The following is a 21718-nucleotide window of genomic DNA, read 5'->3' as shown; positions in this document are numbered from 1 at the left end:
GCTGGAGCATTGAATGAATTATTTTTCAGCTTCCAGCACCGCCACATGTCCCTGATTTGACAGACATCCTTTTGGAGACAGGATGAAAAGAGAATCAGGGCAGCAATTAGCAGCCAAAGGCAATGTCCATGAGCAGTCTAGGAGGACAAAAGATCTCCTTCCTTTTTTTTTTTTTTTTGTAAATTAATTTCCCACCCTTTTAAAAAAAGTGCTGGTTTGAATGATTTTGGAGGTCAGAAACCTCTTCTGAAAGACAAGCTGGTGGATGCTACATTTTGACATTTTTCTGAAGGAAAGTTCCTTCTTTGATATGAAATTCTGCCCGTCTCTAATTGTCATCGTCCTGTGTTTGAAAATGGCTGTAATGAGAGCAAACAGCAGCTGTGTAACTCAGCCACCCTCTTTTTGCCCGTCCCGACGCAGCGGGTACTCACTCTGTGGAAATCTGGGGGGGTTGTCATTGACATCAGAGAGGGTGATGTTGACTGTGGTTGTTCCAGCTAATCCTCCCAGCTGTCCACCCATATCCTTGGCCTGGATAATCACTTCGTAATATTCTTTTGCTTCTCTGTCCATGTTCATTAGAGCTGTCCTAATTAAGCCTGAGATGGAAGGAGGAAAGGGGTTTGAGGAACGAAGGAAACGGTGGTTAAGGAGTACAAAACCAAGGTGGGGTGCTCCTGCTCCAGCATCGTACTCCCCGTGTCAAGAACGAGAGCAGGCTCTGCATTCAGTCTCACCTTTCCGAGCAGAGTAAAACTCACCCAAACTAAATCTAGGTTAACAGAAGGTGTGAATTTTAGAGAAGCCCAGTTAAAACGCACCAGCTGTGGAGCAGGCTGGCTGTTCACAATTAAATGCTGCCTTCCAAGGGAGCAGGAAAAGCACTTAGGGAACACCGTGTGCTACGCTGGATTAAGGCTAAATACACCCCCACAAAAGGTGGAAGTGATGTGATGAGTTAAGAGACACATCCAGACGAGTTTCCCAGAGTGTCCCTACACACGCGGTCCCGGAGGCAAGCTGGCAAAGCTTTGCTGCGGTCCTTCGGGATCTGCGCTGGGGGATGCGAGCGCGGGATTTGGGGAGACGCCAAAGGTCGGGGCACCCCTTCCTTCGGGGTAACACTACTGCGGGAGGACGTGAGGTGGCAGCAACGCTTCTCTGATGGCGGCTGCGAGGAGCCGCCGGGGCCGCGCCGCCGGGGCGCGCCGGGGATGCGGCTCTCGCCGCCGGGCGCTCCCGCCGGCCGCCTCCGCAGCGCCCCCGGGCTCTGCCTGGGCTACTGGCCTCGCCTCGCCCGAGCTGGTCGGGTGTGTGCCACAGGGTTTGGATGCTCCTCTTTCTTGTCCCTTGGGCGAACGCGCACCTCGCCTTTTCACCCGGCTGCCCGCGCTGGATCCTGCCCTTCCCCGTGTCCCTCTGCCAGGATGGAGGCGCGCAGCCCCGCGTTTCAGAGCTGGCAAACCCCCTGTCCTCCCAGGGTGACCCATTCCTCACGCCTTTCCTTGCCCACACCTTGCTCCCCTGCAGCACTCCTGCCTGGCACGGCCGCCCAGCATCCTGCTCGGCCGCACCGGGGTGCCCGCAGGAGAGCAGCAGTGGTGGTGACACAGACCAGCGGATGTACAGCCCGAGGGATGCTTTCCAGGGCACTATAGGGCCTTGCTAGACATGGGCAGTGGCCCGTTTGGGGTGCTCTCCTGTGTGGGGGCAAATATGTGTCAGCCCCAGGCACCCTCCCAGTCGCATCATGCAGTACTTGCACATCAGGACACTATTAACTTGAGTGATCTGCATTTAGTCCTTATTTTTAGCAGGAAGATAGTGTATGGGTTTAATGAAAAAGCAGTAAAAAGAGATTGCAGTGGCAATTATCACTGTATGTGGAAGGGAAGAAATAGTGACCAGTTGGGAACAATTCGCAGCGCGCTATTTTAATCTTGCTCCATGGAGTCCTTCTGAGTCGCATCCTGCAAAGTTGAGTGACTCCCGTGAAGCGCTGCAGCTCCTCAACTCCCACGGATATAAATAAGATATGAAAATATTTAGCATTTTGGGAAGTATATTCTCCATATATGAATACTTTGTAGGGAATTTCCGCTCTTGGCTCTCTCCTTAATGCAGAACAGGCTAGATCTAAAAAAAGACATTGGAGTCTAAAAGCCAGGCTCTGCCATGCCTATGTTTGGGACCTCCGGTCCCTAGAGGAAGGCCAGTCCAAGACACCAGAACTCAGAGCCAAGCAAAATGGTTCACGCTCCTCCAAATAGGAACCAGAGGAGCAGCCAAGCTGAGCAGGGAGTCTCTGATGCTGCTGCACATAACTGGTCAGCAGGAAAATGCTGAGGATGGTGATGAACCTTAAAATGTTCTTTAGGGCTACAGAAAAGGCTCAGATCCTCAGATCTTCTGAAATAAAGGTGCTGGTACCATTTCTTTCACCAAACTGAGTGAGGTTTGCTCTCTTAAAAAAGGTAGTAAAGAGTAGAGGTGATGTCCTTTCTTTTCTGTAAGAGCCAGATGGTTCCTTGGGAAGTGGGAGACTCAGGGGCCTTTGCTTACTCTGCCTGAGGGGATTTAAATCCATGTTTTTTACCTTCTAAGGGAGTATGATTATGGACAGGCTGTAAAAGTATTCTGGAAAAAGGGAGGAGGAGGCTTTCAGCTTTCCTTGAACTTGTGCCTTCACATATACATTTGTTGAACACCTGTGAGGCCAGTGACAGAACAGGAACAGGAGCACTCTTCTGGAACTAAGAGATTGTGTCAGGAAGTGAAGGATAAGGACCCCAAATGCTTCTAGTAGAGGCATATATTGAAATGGGTTGCCCGCTATTGGGTGCTTTCATCTCCACCCATCAAAATAAAGGAGCTGGTGATCATTTATGCTCCAGCTTTGTTTTAGAAGAAGGTGAGAGCTGCAGTTGTGTTTTGTGGGTTACTGACTCCTGCACCAGAGTTTGCACTGGGAAAGCTGGTTACAGTCCTGTGCCTGCGATGGGGAAATGGTTTCTGGCTCGCAAGTGCACTTAGCCTAAACGAGTGCCCTGTTGCCCACTTGTGAAGGCTGAGAGTGCTTTGGACATGCCCAGAGATTCGGGTCTAAGTGACTGGGAAATTAGTAAGTGGAGAAAAAGATCTTTTCTGGGTTAAATACCAATGAAGTACATGATTTTGAGCTTAACGGCCTGTCTTCTTTCTAAGCTGCTCTACAGTGGTTAAATCTGAACTGGATCTGACCCTGGATATTGCTGCTTTGCTTTCTTAGAAATCATTCAGTACTTCACAAATCTATGATTACACCCTTGTTTGTCTGTGGCTGACAACCTGGTTCCAAAATGAACATTACTGTTTTATTCCTATTGTAAAGAGCTGAGGAAATAACACGCCACATACAAGCCTGTCTGTGGCTGGAGCACCTACTCCATAGCTGGCTAACTTCCAGGAATAGATTATGCAGGGTTTTTTCTATTTTGTCGCCTAGGGCTCCGCAGTGACTATCGTCTCATGAGTTTCTGACCTTAGCACTACAGATGCCCTTTAGAAACTGTCAAAACCTGTCAGATTCCTCTTTTGGATATAAAACCTTGGATACACACAGGAAAAGAGAGAGAAAGCAAGCAAAACGGAGAGGGTGTCCTATAGATAAATTTAAGGTTATTAACAAAAACACCCTTAGGTAAAACCACTCCAGATAACTGCACCCTGCTCTTTCCAGTCCTAGTTGGTTTGTAGATGGCTTTTTTTCCACTAAGCCTCGTTACCAACTAGATCTGCTGAAGATGTTGCAATGACAGAGGCCAACAGGAATATTCACAGCACTGAACCCCCCCAGATGCAGAGTATGGATATTCAGAACAATGCAGAAAGCACGTCCTTCTTCTGGAGCTCATCACCACAGCCTTGCTTCAGCCCTCGCACAATGCTGCTCTGTCTTGGCTCCAAGCCACAGAAACACGTTTCTCTGACCACAGCCACGGTGCACTGCCTTTTCTTTCTGCTCAAAACTTTTTCTTTCGGTTTTCACACTGCCTCATTCACTGATGAAACGACATACCTGTCCGAGAGTCCACAGAGAAGTATGGTTGTCCTTGGAGAATACTGTACACCACTCTTGCGCTGTTCCCATAGGTTGGGTCATCGGCATCTGTCGCTGTCACCTGGATAACAGAGGTGCCTGACAAAAAACCCATCAGGTAAGACCTTGTGGGATAAAGAGCTGGTATGAAAAGCACGTGGTTTAAAATAAATAGAAAGTCTTAACGAGAGCTTTCCCACGCTGAACTTCTTCATTTGACACTCACAGTGCTTGTACTTATTGCTCACACTTGTATCTCATTAGCACTGAAAGAATTAATAGGCATAAATTCATCATGCGTCTATGAGAAGATATAAAAGAGCAAGTACTCTGTGGACTGCAGTTACAGAACTGCTGATGTGACAGTACTTCGTTATGGTTTGTAGAGAGCTGGTAGTTACATACTGCTTGCTTCTTTTCCCCTTTTCTTGATTTTAAATGTTATTTTAAGGCAGCTCAAATAAGATCTACAGCTACGCTGACATGAATCACAAATTGCTGCAGCAGCCCCATGGATGCTCTGTGTTGACTAAGGGATGGAAGTCATACCCAAATAGCGAGCACGAAGGGTTGTATCTCCGAGATAATCTCTCTGTGGGACTGCAGTTTACATTGCATGGCCTAGAGTTTATACCCTGCTGAAGTGCCTTGTGGAACCTGCATATATATTTATTTTCTTCAATTGGTTTTCAAGGTCTGCTTCCTCTGAAGCTCATAATGTCTTGCAGGTGATGTAATTTATCAAGAACAAGGAGAAGGTAGGACATAACTGTCTGAAATATATGTGAGTTTTGACTCTTTAAAATGTCAGACAATGCCTTTATGAATGTGCCTAGCCTTCTACATAATGTTTTGTGTTAGAAACAAATCTAGTGATACTAGATAGGCACTGGGAAATAAATCCGAATTCAAGCTAGCCATTACCATTAAGAAACATTATTTCTGAATTGAACTTTTGTATTTGATGCTTGTCTCTAGCTTTATGTCAACATAATATTGAAGAATGAGAAGCTGAAGCATACCTGTAACTGCAGGACATGTGATTTATTCTCTGTAATGACGTCACAGACCCAAAAAGTAATAAGCATCTCCAAAAGAAAGGGAAAGGTCCAGGAAAACAGTATTTTGTGTGACTATTGGATTTGTTACATGAAAACGGTTTCTCCTGACTTGTGTGGGTAGGAAGACTGCTATTTGTCTTCTGGCTGCACTGCAATAGCAGGGCTGTCTTTGACATGATCCCACTCTCTGAAAGCAGAGAGCAAACGGTACCAGAACTTTGGGATCCACTGAACTGTGTTTAGGGCAGATTTAAATAGATCAGAAGGAGTAAAGCTGCTAATAATTGCTCTCATGTCTCCATGATTTCAAGAGCTCCTGGACAGTATTTCAGCTCCCAGTATAAACTAGCATGGGTCCCTAAAACTGTGTTATTTTCTGGATGGTTATGGATGTCTCATGATCATTACTGTTGCTACCATCTGACAGCAGGACAGAAGAGGCACGACGTTCCTGCAAGTTGTCTGAGGATGGCATGTTTGAATTACACCTTTTTCAGCTCTCCGGCTTCCCTTGGCACGTTTTCTTTCAGAGAGGCTGAGCTGATGGTGGTGTAAAGCCTGCTATCCCTCTTCTGCAGCAGTCAGGAACCTCGGGGGAAGCTCTCCTGCCCCGCAGCTCCCGCGCAGGGAGCAAAAGCTGAGTCCCAGGAGTCAGGGAATTTATGTTTTAGCAACCACCTCGAATTTGCTTATAGGGGGGAAGAGATTCCACAAAATCTGCCTTACCGACAGGTGACATTTCTGGAACAGAGGCTACGTAAGGTCCGTCCAGGAACTTCGGTTCATTGTCATTGATGTCTTGGATTTTGATGATGAACTCCGACTCCGGTTCCATCGGACGGCCCGTTCGCCTGTCCAGAGCCTGCGCCCTCAGAGTGTACTGCGACCTTTCTTCCCGGTCCAGTCGCTGAATGGCATGGATGTCCCCCGTGGTGTCATCAATTGTAAACACAATGCCAGCTCCCTCTCCCGAGAGGATGTACTTGATGGAACCATCTCCCCTGTCCATGTCAGAGTGGAGCTGTGGGAAGGAACGGGATTCAATTAGACCACGAGCCGGGCAAGCGGCTGATGAGACACCAAGCACGTGAGCATCCTGAGAATTTTGGTCTCACTGTTGGGACTCACAGGCTGGTTTTAATGAACCTGTTTTGCTGAAAGAGGCAAATACTCAATAAAGCCTGTATCACACAGTTGCAATTAAAAACCCTCTCCTGTCTTCCCATTTCTACACCCACAGCTGTGCCAGAAGAAAAGGCAGAGACACACAAACAGGAACAGGCTCTGTGCCTTTTTGAAATCTCACTCATCACAAGAATTATATTTTGCTCGGTTGAAACGGCTGTTGAAGACTCACTGCCAGGCTTGGGATAAGGTGAGGTCAGCAAAGCTGCAGACTGTGCTTGCTTACTTGGCTTAAGAGGAGTCAGATATTCCAGGGGTAGCATAATGTTGGGGCAGACAAGGTAAAACTGTTTGGGATCAAGGAGAAAGTAGGATGGGAGAGCTGCTCAGTAACTGTCATGATTCAGAAACTTTTTTTTTTTTTTTTTCATGAAAATTTTTGCATTAAAAATTAGGCTGGACTCTTACATCTTCAGGAAAGAATTATTGTCAAACAGTAGGTAAGGTAAGCAGTGAGGAACACTTGATTGTGTCCATGGTAGGCTATAGAGATGAGAGGCATCCTAGATTTTTTAAGGAATTAGCAAACAGATTTATTGCATGACTGCTAATTAGTTCTGAGCAGCCACAGATAGCTGTGAATGCAACAGAACAGAAGAAAAGTAAATGCAGTGCTAATTATCATCTAAAACAGAGAAACAAATCATCCTGGGGACTACCATTCTGCTAAACACCTGGTTCCCATGAAATGCTGGAATGACTATTATAAGACAAAAAAAACCCACTTAACTTCACTCACACTATGAAGATTCTTAACACTATGCCCACACTTCCATGCTTTTGAGGAACACAGCATAAAGACCAATGCCTAGAGATGGTATTAGTTCAGTCCCAAAAGGCAGGAAAGCAATAGACTTGAGGTGCAATAATCAAAATGAGATTTTCAAGAATGGCTCAGGTGTCAACACCATTTTCCAGTGTGATTATAATTTTGAGAGATGGATAAAGAATAGATGAAAGAAAAAATTGGTCAAAGTAGGCTAGATTCAGTTAAGCACATTTTAAAACGCATATATGAGCTAATTATCTCAAGAAATACGGTCAGAATTGTGTGTTTAATGCTTTGGTGAGCTCAAAGGACATATGGGAATAATTATGGGGGATGGGGCCAAACATAGGTAAATGTTTGTAGTGGAGAGAAAAATCTTAGAACAATAAACTGGATAGATGAACACAGGATTGGTAGGATTTGAAGAAAGAATCCAAACAGAAATGGATAATATGTGTGGAAAAGCAGAAGTCAAACCTGATGCATTTGATTACAGGCTGTTCTCTCAGTAAAGAAAGAAGAAATCTCACTGCCAAGCTATTTAAAAGTTGGTGACTGCTGGGACAATGAATTTAAAGCCACTGCAAAGTGGCTGCAAAAGCTGAAGATGAGGGTTGTGACGACTGCCTTGTCGGGTCATTGGTGTTTCATTTCATCGCTCTGCCTCTGCGGTGGCTACTGCATCCGAGAGACACCGGCCCTTTGGAGGAATGTTGGCACCTCTCAGGAGATGTATCAGCTAAATGAGAGAGAACAAGCCCAGAGAAATTTGGCAGTGGCAAACAGTTACATTTAGATGACTGCCATGTGTATTAATTCACATGCAGGCGCCGCGGCTGCAAACTGGCCTATCTTCAGGAAACACCATCTTGTGATTAATTTAAAAAAAGACAGTGGTTGTCATTATTTACCCCAAACACCCATAACTCAGAGATTATCACTGTAGGAGCTAGTAAACAGGATGCTTCCAGAAGGAGGACACTATTATAGCTTTTCAAATTGGTTCAGAACCACTAAGCAACATCTCGGGCATTTGTTTTAGTGCATCAGTGAGAGAATGCACCTACTGAGACAGATACAGATGTTAGACCTGATTGGGGAATTGGAGCTGGGCCTGATGGAAGAAAATGTGTTTTGGAACATCCACAAGTCCTCATTAAATAGGAAAAAGGGAAGAAAAAGAAAGAAAAAAAATCAAAGCCAAAGTCAACGAAAATGCAAAGAAAAAAAATATAAAAGAAAGAGGCAAAAAGGAAAAAAAAGGAAAAGGGAAAAAGAGAAAGAAAAAAAAAACAAAAGAAAAAGAAAGAAAGAAGAAAGCATCTTTTTAAAGAGCAGAAATTGTTCTGGAAAGCTCAAAAGACTTAGAAGAAGTTACTGAATCAAACTCGTGAGTTAAATTACACCTTCTGTCTGAAGCCCTATTTGGAATGAATGCAGTTGCACAGGGAGCAAACAAGGAATGAACATGGCACACCAATAAGAATTTGGGAGTACTCGAGGATCTCTGCCTAATTGTGATTTGTTAAAAGCATTGGGCCTCGACCAAGGCCGGGCAGTAAGAAATGCTTGCAGCACTTTTGCTGCTTCTTGTGTAACCTGCTCTTTCTAGGCAAAGCAAAAAAGAGCATAAAAGACTTAATACTTCCAGACTGCAATAAATCTGAAAGAATTTGGTATGTGAAGGGACTGAAGCTCACACCAGTGCAATCACAAACCCAATATCAGGATGCTGCAGCTTGGGGTGCACGTAGAAGTCGCTGTGTTGGAAAGGTGATCCACTTTTCAGTTGGCTCTGTCTTATGGGTGGTGCAATAAATCGTGGCTGACACACAAGTAGGAGGAATGGACTCTGGGGGGAATGAAGTGATAACTCCTGAGAAATTGTTAATTGCATCAACCCGGGTTGCTTCTTTTGATAAGGGTAATACAAAAGATTCAGGAAGCTGTATCTGCATCTGAACGACACATTTCCAGGCACAGGGATGTGGAAGAGGGTGGTGCTGCCGGAGGCATCTCAGGGAAGGACTCACACGGCTCTGCTAACGGGGCTGTAACTCCATCCTTGACATGCTCTTCTTTCTCTGCCCCCAGGGAGGTGGCACCTGCTGGGGATTTTTGTGAGGATAAGTGAGTGAGTCTGGTTGATCCGCAGCGATAGATAGCCCGTGGAAAGGATGCATTTTATTCATTCATTCAGCTTCTGTGATGCAAATGCCTCTTTCCTTCGAAACAGGGTTAGGGAGTCTCCGACACGGCGAAGCAGTGAGGTCTGTCCCCAGTTCAATTACTGACGTGGTTTAGGCTGCTGGGATGAATGTGGAAAATCCCTGCGGCAGCAGACATGGGGGCTTTGGTTTCCCTAGTTTCTCCTGTTAGCCGATAACGACTAGCTCTAGGAAAGTTAAAGCCTCGTATTTATCTGTGACAGGACCAGGAACTCTCTGAAGCTGGAACACTTTAAATTAGGATAATGAGCACTGGAGAAAAGCAAAAATCGAACTGACTTCACCTCAGGAAGTTTCTTTTCATTTCCCTGTTCAGAAGGTATTTTGCCTCTTGCCTTACAGTTGCATAGGAAAGTACATTTTTCATAGCAGCCTTGAAAATCATATTAGGCAAGCCTGGACCCATGGCTCACCTCAAGGTGCTTTTTGGGTTGCCTCAGTCGTGCATAACTAGCAAGAAACAGCTGTAAAAGACCATCAGAAGAGCCCTTCTCCTATGGGGAGCCTTCAGAGCAAAATAAATGCAACTGGATCTGTGCTGTGAGCTCTTTCTCTTTCTGACGGGCTTGGAGAGAGCTGATGGATAAAAGCAAGGCCTGGCAGGGGGATGTTTCAGGGTGGTATCAGTTGGAAAAGGCTCTGCCTGGAGGGCTGGTGCTAGCAGCGAGCAGTAGTCTGGGAGTCCTTCTGCACCTCTGCGTCTGCCCAAGCCCTCCCAGAGCTATTTCTGAGTCAGCCTGCAGTAACTCGGGCTGAAAAATTTCTGGCCTGCCAGAACAATTAATTCATCCCACAGTCTATTCCCTGCTGAGCCCTTTCCTAAGGATCCCTAAGACACAGGCAGCACGAAGGCAGGAGGGGCAGCAAATCATGGTGGGCTGCAGCTTCTTCCGAGAGCCTGTGCCTTCGGCTGTATGAGATGTGGGGAAGGCTTTCCCTCACAGCAGCCCCCATTGCCTTCATCCTGCTCTGCACCCAGTTTGGGGATAGAGAGGAGAAGATGAGATGAGATGTGGGGAAGGCTTTCCCTCACAGCAGCCCCCATTGCCTTCATCCTGCTCTGCACCCAGTTTGGGGATAGAGAGGAGAAGATGAGATGAGATGTGGGGAAGGCTTTCCCTCACGGCAGCCCCCATTGCCTTCATTCTGCTCTGCAGCACCCAGTTCGGGAATAGGAGAAGATGAGACGTTTGACTCCCAGAGGTCCATTCTGGCAGCAGGTCCCTGGTGCCTGGTCTACATGGAGCAGTGCAGAGCTAGGAAACCTTCGGAGCGATCCAGCGGCGTGTGGGGCTAATTGGCCCCGTTAACCATGGGAGCTAACGAGCTCTCGTGCACCCCTGTGCTACCAGTCATGGAGAGACCTCGCTCACAGCAGCTTTGGCCTTTGCATGGCAGACATGGACCATGGCGAGTCGTCTTTGCTTCCCCCTGCTCAGCAGAGCTGGGCGGCGGCGAGCTCAAGAGCAGTGCCCGGCGTACCAAGATTTTATGCTCCTAATGGCACCATCAAGTCTGGAACAAAGATGAGTCGGTTTCTTCTTGTTTTAGCTAAAATTCAGCTCGCAGTGCAAGTCTGGAGTCATTTCGGATGAAACCGAGCATGTGAAATAATCTGCCTGGCCCTTGTTCCAAAGCTGGGAATTGCATGAAAACAAATATTAATTTCTTTAATCAATAAAGATATCAAGAGCTGAAAAGCTAGGTGCAGAGATGAATGAAGACTAATGAGGTCTCATTTGGCAGCAATCACTAGTAATGCCATTGCTGTGGGAGGAAGGAGAGCGTATCTTGCTGTCAGTCACACGGGGATAAATCAGGAGGAGGTCTTTTGAAGCCCATGGATTCATTTTGATTTATACTGGTGTGTCTGAGGGCACAGTTTAGCTCTACAGGACTGTAAAATGATAAATACAAGTCCAAAATGGGCCTATGGATATGTGATTCTTTTTTTTTTTTTTTTTCCTGCAGATGAATAGCTTGGAAGGAAAGAAGGAGCCTTGATCATATAAAAATAAGCAATGAAATATGAAGGAATTGTTCTCTGACATCTTTCTTAGTTCTTGATTTGTCATATCTACTTATATGTAATCTACGCTCATCACAGCCATATCTGATCTTCTAGGCACGTAAAACCTTAATTGCATTGTTCAAACACTTAACCACACTAACGCTCCCCCCTCTCCACTTTTTCCAGATTTGTCACCTTGATGTAGACTAGAAGCAAACTTGGTGCTGCCCATAATGCTTAGAATAGCAGGGTCAGTACTTCAAACAATTCAGAGACTTTAAAAACAGCCAGAAAACAGAGAAGGATGGCTATAGTGAGGCAGATTGTGACGGCTGACATCACTGGTCTGATTTCCATCAGCTTGTTCCTCAAGGAGCTACAGAAAAGTGAATGCAAAAATACTGCCAGGTAGATGGAGTAATCCATTTTACACATATTTGTGCTGATGTGTAGCTTCTTGGGGTATAAGGGATGCAAAAATAAGACCCTGCATGGTTGGATTTAATGAGCTGTCCCTCTGCCCTTCTAGATCTGGAGTAATGTCTCTGTAGTTCATAGAATCAACCTGTGGCCAAGCTGTGGTAACCAAGAAGATACTCTGACCCTAGAGATTTGCAGAAAACAAAAACTGAAATGTCAGTTTTCAAGAGAAACTAGCGATTTAATTCGATTGAATTTCAGCTTCCAGCTGACTTGATCACAGGCAGAAGCATGATCACAAACCCTTCCTTTCTTTCCTAATCCTCATATGTCAATATAACCTTGCTTTGCCTTGACGTTGTGAGAGTCCCTGGCAAGATCACTGCAGATTTTCTAACACTGCCTCAATTACAGATGATGATTGGTGCAGCAGATCTCTCTGAAATAGGCAAATATATTGACAACCCCTTGAAACAGAAATTCTTCCCAACTGAAAGGGACACTGGTCAAAAGCTCTTGGGAGCAGAAGTGAAATGAATGTGGACAAATTCACTGCCAGAAAGAAGGTAAACACTTCCCACGTTTTGCCACGGTCCACAGGTGCATACACTCTGCCAGATCTCCTCCTGGCACGGGGCTTACCTTCCCGACGTAGAGAGGGTCGGTTCCCGTGTACTCCTCCAGAACGAAGAACTGGTTCCACACCCAGCTCCGCTTCATGCGCTGGTGCAGCCTGTCTGACAGGTTGTCTTCTTGCCCCTCAGTGAGGGGCCTGGCACTTCCTGACAGCACAGTTGTGGTAAGGTCCATTAGTCCCCAAAAATACAAGGAGACGCCAAGTCCAAGTAAGTTCTTTGCATTTCTCATTCTACCTGAAGTCCACATCCGTATACTGGGACTGACTTAAAAGTCAAAACAGTATCTCAGGTCCTTTGAGAAGAAAGCAGATCCTCTGCGTAGTCCTTTGAAACGTCCGAGAGAGATCCTGGTTCTGAGAATGGCAGATCTCCTGTAAAGTTAAAGGAAATTCGTAAGAGGACATATTTTCCCCTCAAGGTAAAAGAGTTTCCTCAATAACAAATATGCTATAAAATATTTAATCTTCTATAAAAAAAGTATAATAATAGGATGCACATGTTCTGAAACTAGAAATACTATTACCATATAAGCTGCAGAACTGGAGCCTTAGAAACATCAGGGTTTAGTCATTGAGTAAGAGTTCTCTGCTAACCTGGCTGCGGTGTTGCTTTATGGCATTGATTGGCATGAGTTAAATGCATACTCTTTAGAAATATTTATGACCAGAAGTCCTTAGAGAATATTTAAAAACAGTTCACTCTGGAAAACGATAATAGCTGGTGCACAGTTTTTGGCGACCAGTTTTCTCCTTCTCTTTGGAAACTATGTCATTGTCATCACACACACGTGCACGCACACACGTCTATATAAATACAGATATTGTAAACCTTGAATATCATTTCTAGCAGCTCCAAGTTATTTCTAACTTCAATTATTCTTTCAGCCTCCCCGTTGCTTGAATTCAGGTTTCACACTCTGCTGCCTCCTCCCTGAGGAGCTGATTGCTGCTACAAATGCAACATTTCTAGAATTTGAATGGTCAGTTAATCATTTTATAACCCACAAAAGGTTTCACAGTGCTGACGGTCACATGTTATTGTGTAGTATGTCCAAGCAAGTCAAGCTAACACATTTTTTTCCTCTCAAAGACCTGTTTAGGCAGAAGAATGCTGACCTCTATCAGAGGACACTTTCTCATCAGTCTGGGATCTTTTGTTGTCATGAAGTCAGTTTAATTGGTGACCTCACGCCAGGCTATGGGTTGCAGCAAACCTTTCCTTCACCGTTTTGCTGTGTTTAATTATGTGGTGCTGCACTCAAGTCACTCTGTCAAAACAGTCCATACATCCTCTGTGGGCCTAGTATTTTTGCTGCTCTTTTTAAGAACTTTTTTTTTCTATTGTCAGGACAAACGAACTCATTAGGAAAAGTGTATAGGGCTCTGAGGCTTAAAGCAAGTAGTTCACACTTCATTTTACTGCTGTTCTAGACCTAAGTCATTAGGCTTAATTAACTGTTTTATCCTGTGGAAATAAAACGTAGCAGGAGATGTCTGGCAAATATTTCTAATTGAAATCCTTGAAAGATTTCAAATTCATAAAAAATATTTTGCACAGTTACACAATCATATTTTGAAGTGAAGACTGAGACAATGCAATGTTTTCAACAGAGAAGACAGTGTTTGAAAATTCCCCAGCATCCGAGCTGGAACAACTGGAGGACTGGCTACACTTAGAGATCTACTGAAACAGAAATTCAGAATTTAATCCAAGAGTTGGCTGAAATCTGAAAAAGGCAGCTTAAGTCTGGAATAGATGTCCACAGGGGAAGTAAAGACAAAATAACTATCTATTTTAGAGTAATTTCTACACAAAACAATGTTTCCAAGTATAAAGCCCAGAAGGAACATAACTACACAGTGCTGCTAGTCCATACAGCTGTGAAGCGTAGCAAACAAAACACGTCCTTTACCTTGAGAAGTTTACAACCTAAGGCTCAGTAGATACAACAAAGAAAGGACAAACTGCAAGCACACAATGTGGGAAATCTCTTCTAAGCAGAGCAATGTACAGAACTGTTGGTTGTTTGGACATTGGCTACGCAATGTGCTGGGGCTTATTGTCTGCAAACCCAAAGAATGGGGATTTATCTAAGCAGTACAAGCCCAGAAGGACCACAGTAATCTCTGTGTGTCCATCACTTCACGAAGAAGCTGGCAGCGGTTTGCAAGAGGCAGGGACGAGGCTCAGCTTGCTGGATACCCACAGCCAAAGAGGTCCAAGAGCTGTGTGTGCAGTGGTTGCCTCTCTCTGTCCTCTGAGCCCTTAGCTCCCGCTAGCCAAGATACGTTTACACCGGGGAAAGGAGACAACGGCCTCTTCACACAAGGCACGTCCACCTAGCTCTTGGCATGTTGTCAACAGCAAGTTTTTCTCAGCAGAGTCAGGGGACATTATTGACAACGCAGGTTTGCTGGGGAGTAAAGGTGGGGAAGGGCCTCAACAAGACTTGAGGGAACCCAGAACTGCCTCTGCCATGCAACAGAAAGGGAAAGCAGAGGTGGGCAGCAGCTAAGGTCCCACCTGGACTTTTTACTTTAAGAAACTCCATCTACTGTACAAGTCAGTTACATTTTTGTCCACATGACAGAAGAGGTGATACAACGTGATGGACCGATTCTCATGGCAACAAGAATTGTGTTTGTAGGGGAACTCCCAAACCAGGAATTCAAAACTAATAATGCCAGATGTTTCCTGCAATTAAGTTCAGCCAACAAGGATCAGTGGTGCTCAGGCAAGGTAGTATCAAGTCATGGTTAAATAAACTTGGAGAATTACCAGTATACCTGTAATGAGGCAAAAGCAAAAGAAATCTGATCATCGAGGTGCTTTTTCTGCACATGTGCATTATATCAGCAGAAAGCAAAGTAAGTAGAAGCAATGAAATAAAGGCCAAGAGCAGAGACATACATGCTTCAGGCTCTCTGTGATAACAGCTTTTGTCATTTGAATGTCACTCAGCATCGCAGTGCAGCTCCACGAGGAACCTTTCTTGAAAATAGTGTGCAGCTCAGTGGCCCCCCAGGAGCAACATCCCCTAAAAGCATTTCCTGTCCCCAATGCAATCTCATTTTGGGGCCTGGCAACTATCAGGAAACTTGCCATTAAGTCTTGTAAAAGGATGTTCCTTCCTCAAGTACCAGTAATTTCTCCACTTAATGCCAGCCCACAGTGACACAGTCATACATTTTTGCAGGAATAGAAGAAAGCACTAGTGGTGAGGTGGCACACAACTTTTTAATGTTAATACCAGGATTTCTGGCGTCTCATGCCTTTCAAAAACTGTAAGCAAGCAGGCTCAAACTTGTCACATTTTGCTTCTTGCCTAAAGGCAAATAACTACTATCAATAACAGTGTTTAATCAAGAATGGTTCCTCTGCCTCTGAGGCTGAAGGAGAATGCAATTTTTTTTTCTGTCTCAGGTCCTCAGCTGGTATTAAAAGAACAAAAACCACCTTTGTTAACTTCTGGCCTGCGGTGCTGCTGTTCTCTCTGGGACTCCTTTCCTGCATCTTCACCAACACCAGGCCTACTGGTCAAGCAAGGCATTTCTCAAGAGTACAGAAGGCACTCATGTGCATGTAGGGTTTGAATTGTGTGGTAGCACAAGTGATGGCTTAGCTACAGGTGCGGTCATGGATGACTGAGTCTTTCAGAAGATTCATGAAGATGGCTTCTTCACCAGATGAGTGTGATGGATGAGTCTGTGGTCCCTTAGACTGCAGACACGACAGTTGGTTAGGATGACAGCTGTATGCTTTAGCTTGCGTTGGCTCAGTGGGATCTCTAGTCTCAAGTGGACCTTAGTGGTTTTTGCCACGGATTGATGACACAGGCTTTGAGGCAGAGCCTGTTCTTCCGCCTCAGGCTGGGTAGTTCCTTGCAGGGAGACCAGGGGAACCAGTCATACAGGAAGGCACTTGCTGGTATGACTGAGTGAGGCAGAACTGAACCTTTGATGTTCTCTTAATGCAAGAAACAAAACCAGTTTCTTAAGGACATCTGCAAAGATGAAATTTATGAGCCTCTGCTTGTCGTATGAAATACATTATAGAAACACGTTTCATGGCTTGGCACAGGGATGTGCAAAGCATTTGAAGGCAGTAAAAGGAGGGAAATCTGGTTTTCCTTGTCTACACAAAAAAATTACTGAGCCCTGGAAGACCGCATGACCAAAACCTGTGGGATTTCTGCAGAGCGTACTTTATTTTTCAAGAGCAATTCAGATGTTTCAGAACCCAGTTTGTTACCCACAGCTGAGCACCCTGTTGTAACAGGCTTAGCTGCATCTGTGGCCTGTAGATCCCTGACCCAAAGTGAATGCCTTTCCTGCCTCTGCTTTTGCGATGAATATTTGATTACCAGCTCAGTTGTTTAGGTTACTTTCTCTGTTCTTGCCTTGCAGACATTGCTGAAAATCCTTTTTCTTGTCACTCAACGGTTACAAATATGGCTTTTTGGCTTCATAAAGACCCGTGAAGATCTGATTGAACTCTGTGCAACTGGTGCTCTATGCACAGTACAAAGGAACTGCTGAATTGTTCTACACAAAAGAGTCACAATAGTACACTTTCCACCATTGCAAACACAAATTTCTCTTTTAGCCCACATTATGAATTAAAGTAGGCATATTCCAAGCGTGAGCTACGCTTCATGCTCCAGTTTTAAAGACCCCCCCCAACACGCATTTGTTCTGTAATTAAACTATTCTTAATTGAATATCTAATTCTGGGCAAAGATGAAAAGGAAAAAGAAATATCTGCCAGAACCAGCTTCTAGCATTTCTTGCAAGTGACCCATTTATCTTGTTAATTCTGAAGAGAACAGCACTTCCAAAGAAAGTATAAAAATATTAATAGTTTGGATGACCATATGGGCATCCAGAGAGTTCCACTGGGATTGAAATGTATTGTGCTCAATACATATTTACATAAACGCCGAGGATTTTATAGTCAAAAAGCTCAGACTTGAAAAGGTTTATACACAAGCTTAGTGTATTTGTCATGTTGAGCAAGTGGTCTCCCAGAACTTCAGTGGACTATTTGCATTCATAAAATTAGTGACGTGCTTAGATTTTTTTATGCCTGCTCCTTCCCACGGATTTTTTTCCGTGTGGACCCAGCAATCACGTGGAATGCTACAGACCTTAGTGGACCCCATGCAGGCACATTGCCTGAGCAGAGACAATTCACTTGCAGGAGATGTGTTACTCAGAAAGTGGGGAAGAAAGAGGCAATCACTTTTAAACTCCTTCCTCCACTTTCTCTGTACATAAATACACAAATACATGCGATATTTCTAATATATATATGTAAATGTTTCTTAGCAGCACATACACTGCACTAGGAATACGTTAATGGAAAATTATTTCTGTGTTTAATGACACATTTAAAGAGTTTTCTCTCACTATTTTGCCACAAGAAACCAAATAACTCAGTAATGAACAAAGCAGGAAAAAAATTAAATTTGAGTGAAAAGAATTCTCAAGTGAGCTATTTACCTTGTTCCTTCGATTTCTTGTGATATTTTAAACCCAAGGTGGGGGATGTGAGTATTATGCAGTTTTTTACCCCCCATTAAATGGATTATCCTTTTATGATTTCACAGATTACTTCTTGGGTTTCCCATACCCTTATTTGCTCACAGCTTTGTCAAAATATGCCTTTTTGATAACCCCAGTCAGCACCAGTCCTGTAGGAAAGCATAGGCTGGGTTTTGCATAAGGCAGACCACCCTCCAGGGATGGATGCTCCACTGAGCCAGGATCTAAAATCTCTTAAGCAATTTATGCAATCCTTGTCTCGCTTTAGAAATCCCAATGCTTGCAGTACCTAAGTACCTCTAAACATGCTGTAGTCTTAAATGTTTTTTGTACTACTTCCAGAACTTCATATGATTAATCTCTAGCCCAGGCCAATCCTACTGTTATTATTACCTATTGTTACACTTCCTGGGCAAGTTTAAATTGAAAGGAAAAATCTAGAGGCATTTGTTACTGTTCTTGAAAATAGACTGGGCCTGAACATGTATTTTTATTTTTACTTCGTTTTATGGAGATCTTCATAAATACAATGAAACTTGACAACATACCATATGGTGCATAAACATTAACTCAGAATACAATCCATTGTCATAAAATTACATCTACAGACCAGTCAACAATCTCTCCTGAGGCACATCAGTGAACTCATTTTACTCAAGATCTGAAGTCCTTCCAAGCTACAGGGTGCCGGCAGAGCAAAAAATCCCACAGAACGACAGAGGGAGTCCCATCGCATAAATCCCAGCCCTATGGTTACAGATGCATAAAGAGATCAAAAAGAATGAAACACAATCACAAAGTAAACATTTCCAACTAAAGTGATGCTGATAACTTATATTTGGTGAGGATCTGATCCCCAGCTTTCACTCAGTGGGAGGCACTGTAAATAATACTGTAAAAGAGCAGGACAGAAGGACAAAAGGGTTTCCAAAGCTCCATGCTGGTCTAACTCACTCTGCTGAAGTCAGCCTCAACAGGAACTAAGTGAGGCATTGTGAATGCATTAGAAAGATCCAAATAAACGCCAGATAACACAGCCCCTATTCAATCAAGGATGTGCAAAAATATATAATACGTATGAAAATCACACTAATTAGATTTCATTTTTAAGGAAAGAGTCCTTTTAATTCTCACAGTCTTCTGACTTCTTTTGCCATCCCATCAAGAAAAAAAGCTGTAAAAGTGATACTAAATTGTGACTTGATGTTCACGTAAACCGCAACAACCCTCTCAAATACGTATCTTTTTTTAAAAAACATAAACACCCTCCTCTCCCCCACAGTGTGACCTTTCTCACTTGCTTTGCAGCTGTACCACGAGCCTTTCCTCAGACCTGTCTCGAGGTTCCTAAGCAGTACAGGCAAAATCTTGTAGTTTCCTGCCAAGACTGAGAGGGCTGGGTGGGAGGGTGAAATTTCCTATGCTATAAAAAAGGAAGAAGGAGAATCACAGAATGTCAGGGATTGGAAGGGACCTCAAAGGATCATCTAGTCCAATCCCCCTGCCGGAGCAGGACCACCTAGATCAGATCACACAAGAACGCGTCCAGGTGGGTTTTGAACATCTCCAGAGAAGGAGACTCCACAACCTCTCTGGGCAGCCTGTTCCAGTGTTCTGTTACCCTTACTGGGTCCAGCTTATATCCATTTCCTCTTGTCCTGTCATTGGATGCCACTGAGAAGAGCCTGGCTTCATCGTCATGACAGTCACCCTTGGACAGGTCAGGTGTGGGGTGAAGTGCTGGTGCCTGCCAGATTTAGGTACTATATTCTGTCTTCTCTCAAGCCGTATAACCCACTTTTTTGAAATCTCTTGCCAAATTAATCAGTCTACACAGAATTTACCCTCAGGTACTTCAGAAACCAGCTAAAGCAATAGCCAAAACGTCAGTGATTATCTTCACGAGCGTATAGTAGATCAGTGAGTTCCTAGAGGACTGGCAGAGGAAAACCATTACACTTTTATTTGAAGGGAGAGGGAGCAGTGGGGAAGAGGAACCAGTGAATTATGGAGCCTTCATTCTAACTTCAGTGTGTAGAAAGTTACTGGAACAAACAACCAATTTTTCAGCATCTAGGGGATAATGAGGTGCTAAGGAATAGCCAACATAGATTTGTGAAGAACAAGTTGTCAACAAAACAGGCTGATTTTCCTCTTTTTGGTAAGACATCTGGCCTAGCAGGTGAGATGAGGAAAACACAACACATCTTGACTCTCATAAAATGTTTCACACAAGTCATTGTCAAAGCCAACATAGGGCAATATGGCCCAGGTGAAATGAAAATAAGTGTACCGGGTGGGTTTATGTGGTGGGGTTTTGTTAGTGGGGGAGGGAAAATAGGGATAGCCTCTGTAAGCTTGACACCAGGCTGGAAGACATTGTAAGCACTTGGGAAGATGGGGTTAGAATTCAAAACGATCTTGATAAATTGGAGAAATGGTAGGAAATCAATACCAGAAAATTCAATAAGGAGAAGTGGAAAGCACAAGCCTTGGAACAGCAAAATCAAATGCCCAGGCATAGACAAGTGAATAATGGCCTAGAATTCAGCACCGTAGGAAAGGAGGTGACCACCAAGTGAGTGGGAGCCAATGCTTTGATGCACGGGTTGTTGCAAAGGAGGAAAATGCCACTCTGTGCTGTGCCAACAGGATGTTGGGTGAGTTGCTCATGTCGTGTACATGAAGGACTTTTACTGGCATCCCCAGCACAGAAAGGCAGCGCATCACATCTTATAGGAGATATGGACAGGCTCTCACACTGCTGCCAGGAACACTTGAGAAATTTGAGCAGAGGTCTGGAAAACCAGGACTTGTGAAAAGGTTAAAAAAATTGTGTTTGCGAAGCCTGGAAAAATGAGAATTGGGGCAGGGAATAAACCAGACTTTAAAAAAGTGTAATATATACTAACAGGTATAACAGGAAGAGTGGTGATCTGCTTTTCTTCTTAGGTTCTAGAGACAGATGAAGGAGCAATAAACCTCATTCAAAGCAAGAGGAATTTAGATTGCAAGCAAACAGAACCTCTAAGGATAAGGTGGGTGAAGTATTGGATCAGATGACTGATGGAAACTCTGAAATCTCTATTTTTTCAGCTTTTAAGCAAAGGCTGGAGTGTAGCCTACTGGAAATTGTTTAGGTGACCTCTGATCTTGTATCAGAAGCCAAAGACAGAAGGAATTTAGAATAGTCCTACATTTCTATGACCCTGAAATGCAAATAAAATCACTTATTATAAATGTAAAACACAAGTTTTGAGTTCTCATTATGTCTAGTCTTCCTCTAACATCTCTTTGGGTCTTTTCACCTCTTCCCCTCCTCCTCTGTTTGGCTGAATCCACACGTGTTGTGAATTGCCTCTACTGTGCAAGTACTCAACTAAACCAGCAGTTTTTCTAAGTGGTAGAGAGAAACCTTATCAGGCATGGATAATATTTTTAAGCTTACATGAACATATTCAATGAACCCTAGAATGATCAGTGCTTCTCATGATAATTAGGAAAAAACATGAAGAAAAAATCTCATGCATTTATCATAGAATGATTAGGGTTGGAAGGGACCTCAAAGATCATCTAGTTCTGACTCCCCTGCCACGAGCAGGGATCTGATCATTTCTTGATCATCGTAAGAAATTGATCTTTCAAGGAAAGAGATGCTTAGCTGTGATTGCCCTACTGTGGGGCTAACTGGGAATAAAGCATTCATTCCAGCTGCCCTGTGATAGCCCTCGTGGATCCCACTTCTATAACAGCAATAATTTCATGACAGGTAAATCAGAATC

General features: G+C 44.1%; 1 protein-coding gene across 1 annotated transcript in view; it reads right to left on the bottom strand.

The window, feature by feature from the left end:
* CDH20 (cadherin 20) overlaps positions 1–12640 on the bottom strand; it is a 36381-nt gene extending 23741 nt beyond the window's left edge. Inside the window, exons 1-4 of the mRNA XM_086608957.1 lie at positions 12398–12640; positions 5869–6163; positions 4061–4180; positions 435–602 (exon numbers count right to left, since the gene is read on the bottom strand). Of these exons, the coding sequence (XP_086465083.1) occupies positions 435–602; positions 4061–4180; positions 5869–6163; positions 12398–12640 (826 nt within the window). The remainder of the gene's footprint in view (positions 1–434; positions 603–4060; positions 4181–5868; positions 6164–12397) is intronic.
* Between the last annotated feature and the right edge of the window lie 9078 nt (positions 12641–21718).

Source organism: Tauraco erythrolophus, chromosome 3 (assembly GCF_009769465.1).
Source record: "Tauraco erythrolophus isolate bTauEry1 chromosome 3, bTauEry1.pri, whole genome shotgun sequence".
Lineage (NCBI taxonomy): Eukaryota > Metazoa > Chordata > Aves > Musophagiformes > Musophagidae > Tauraco > Tauraco erythrolophus.
Note: the sequence above shows the minus strand (reverse complement) of the source record. Positions and strands in the feature narration are given on the sequence as shown.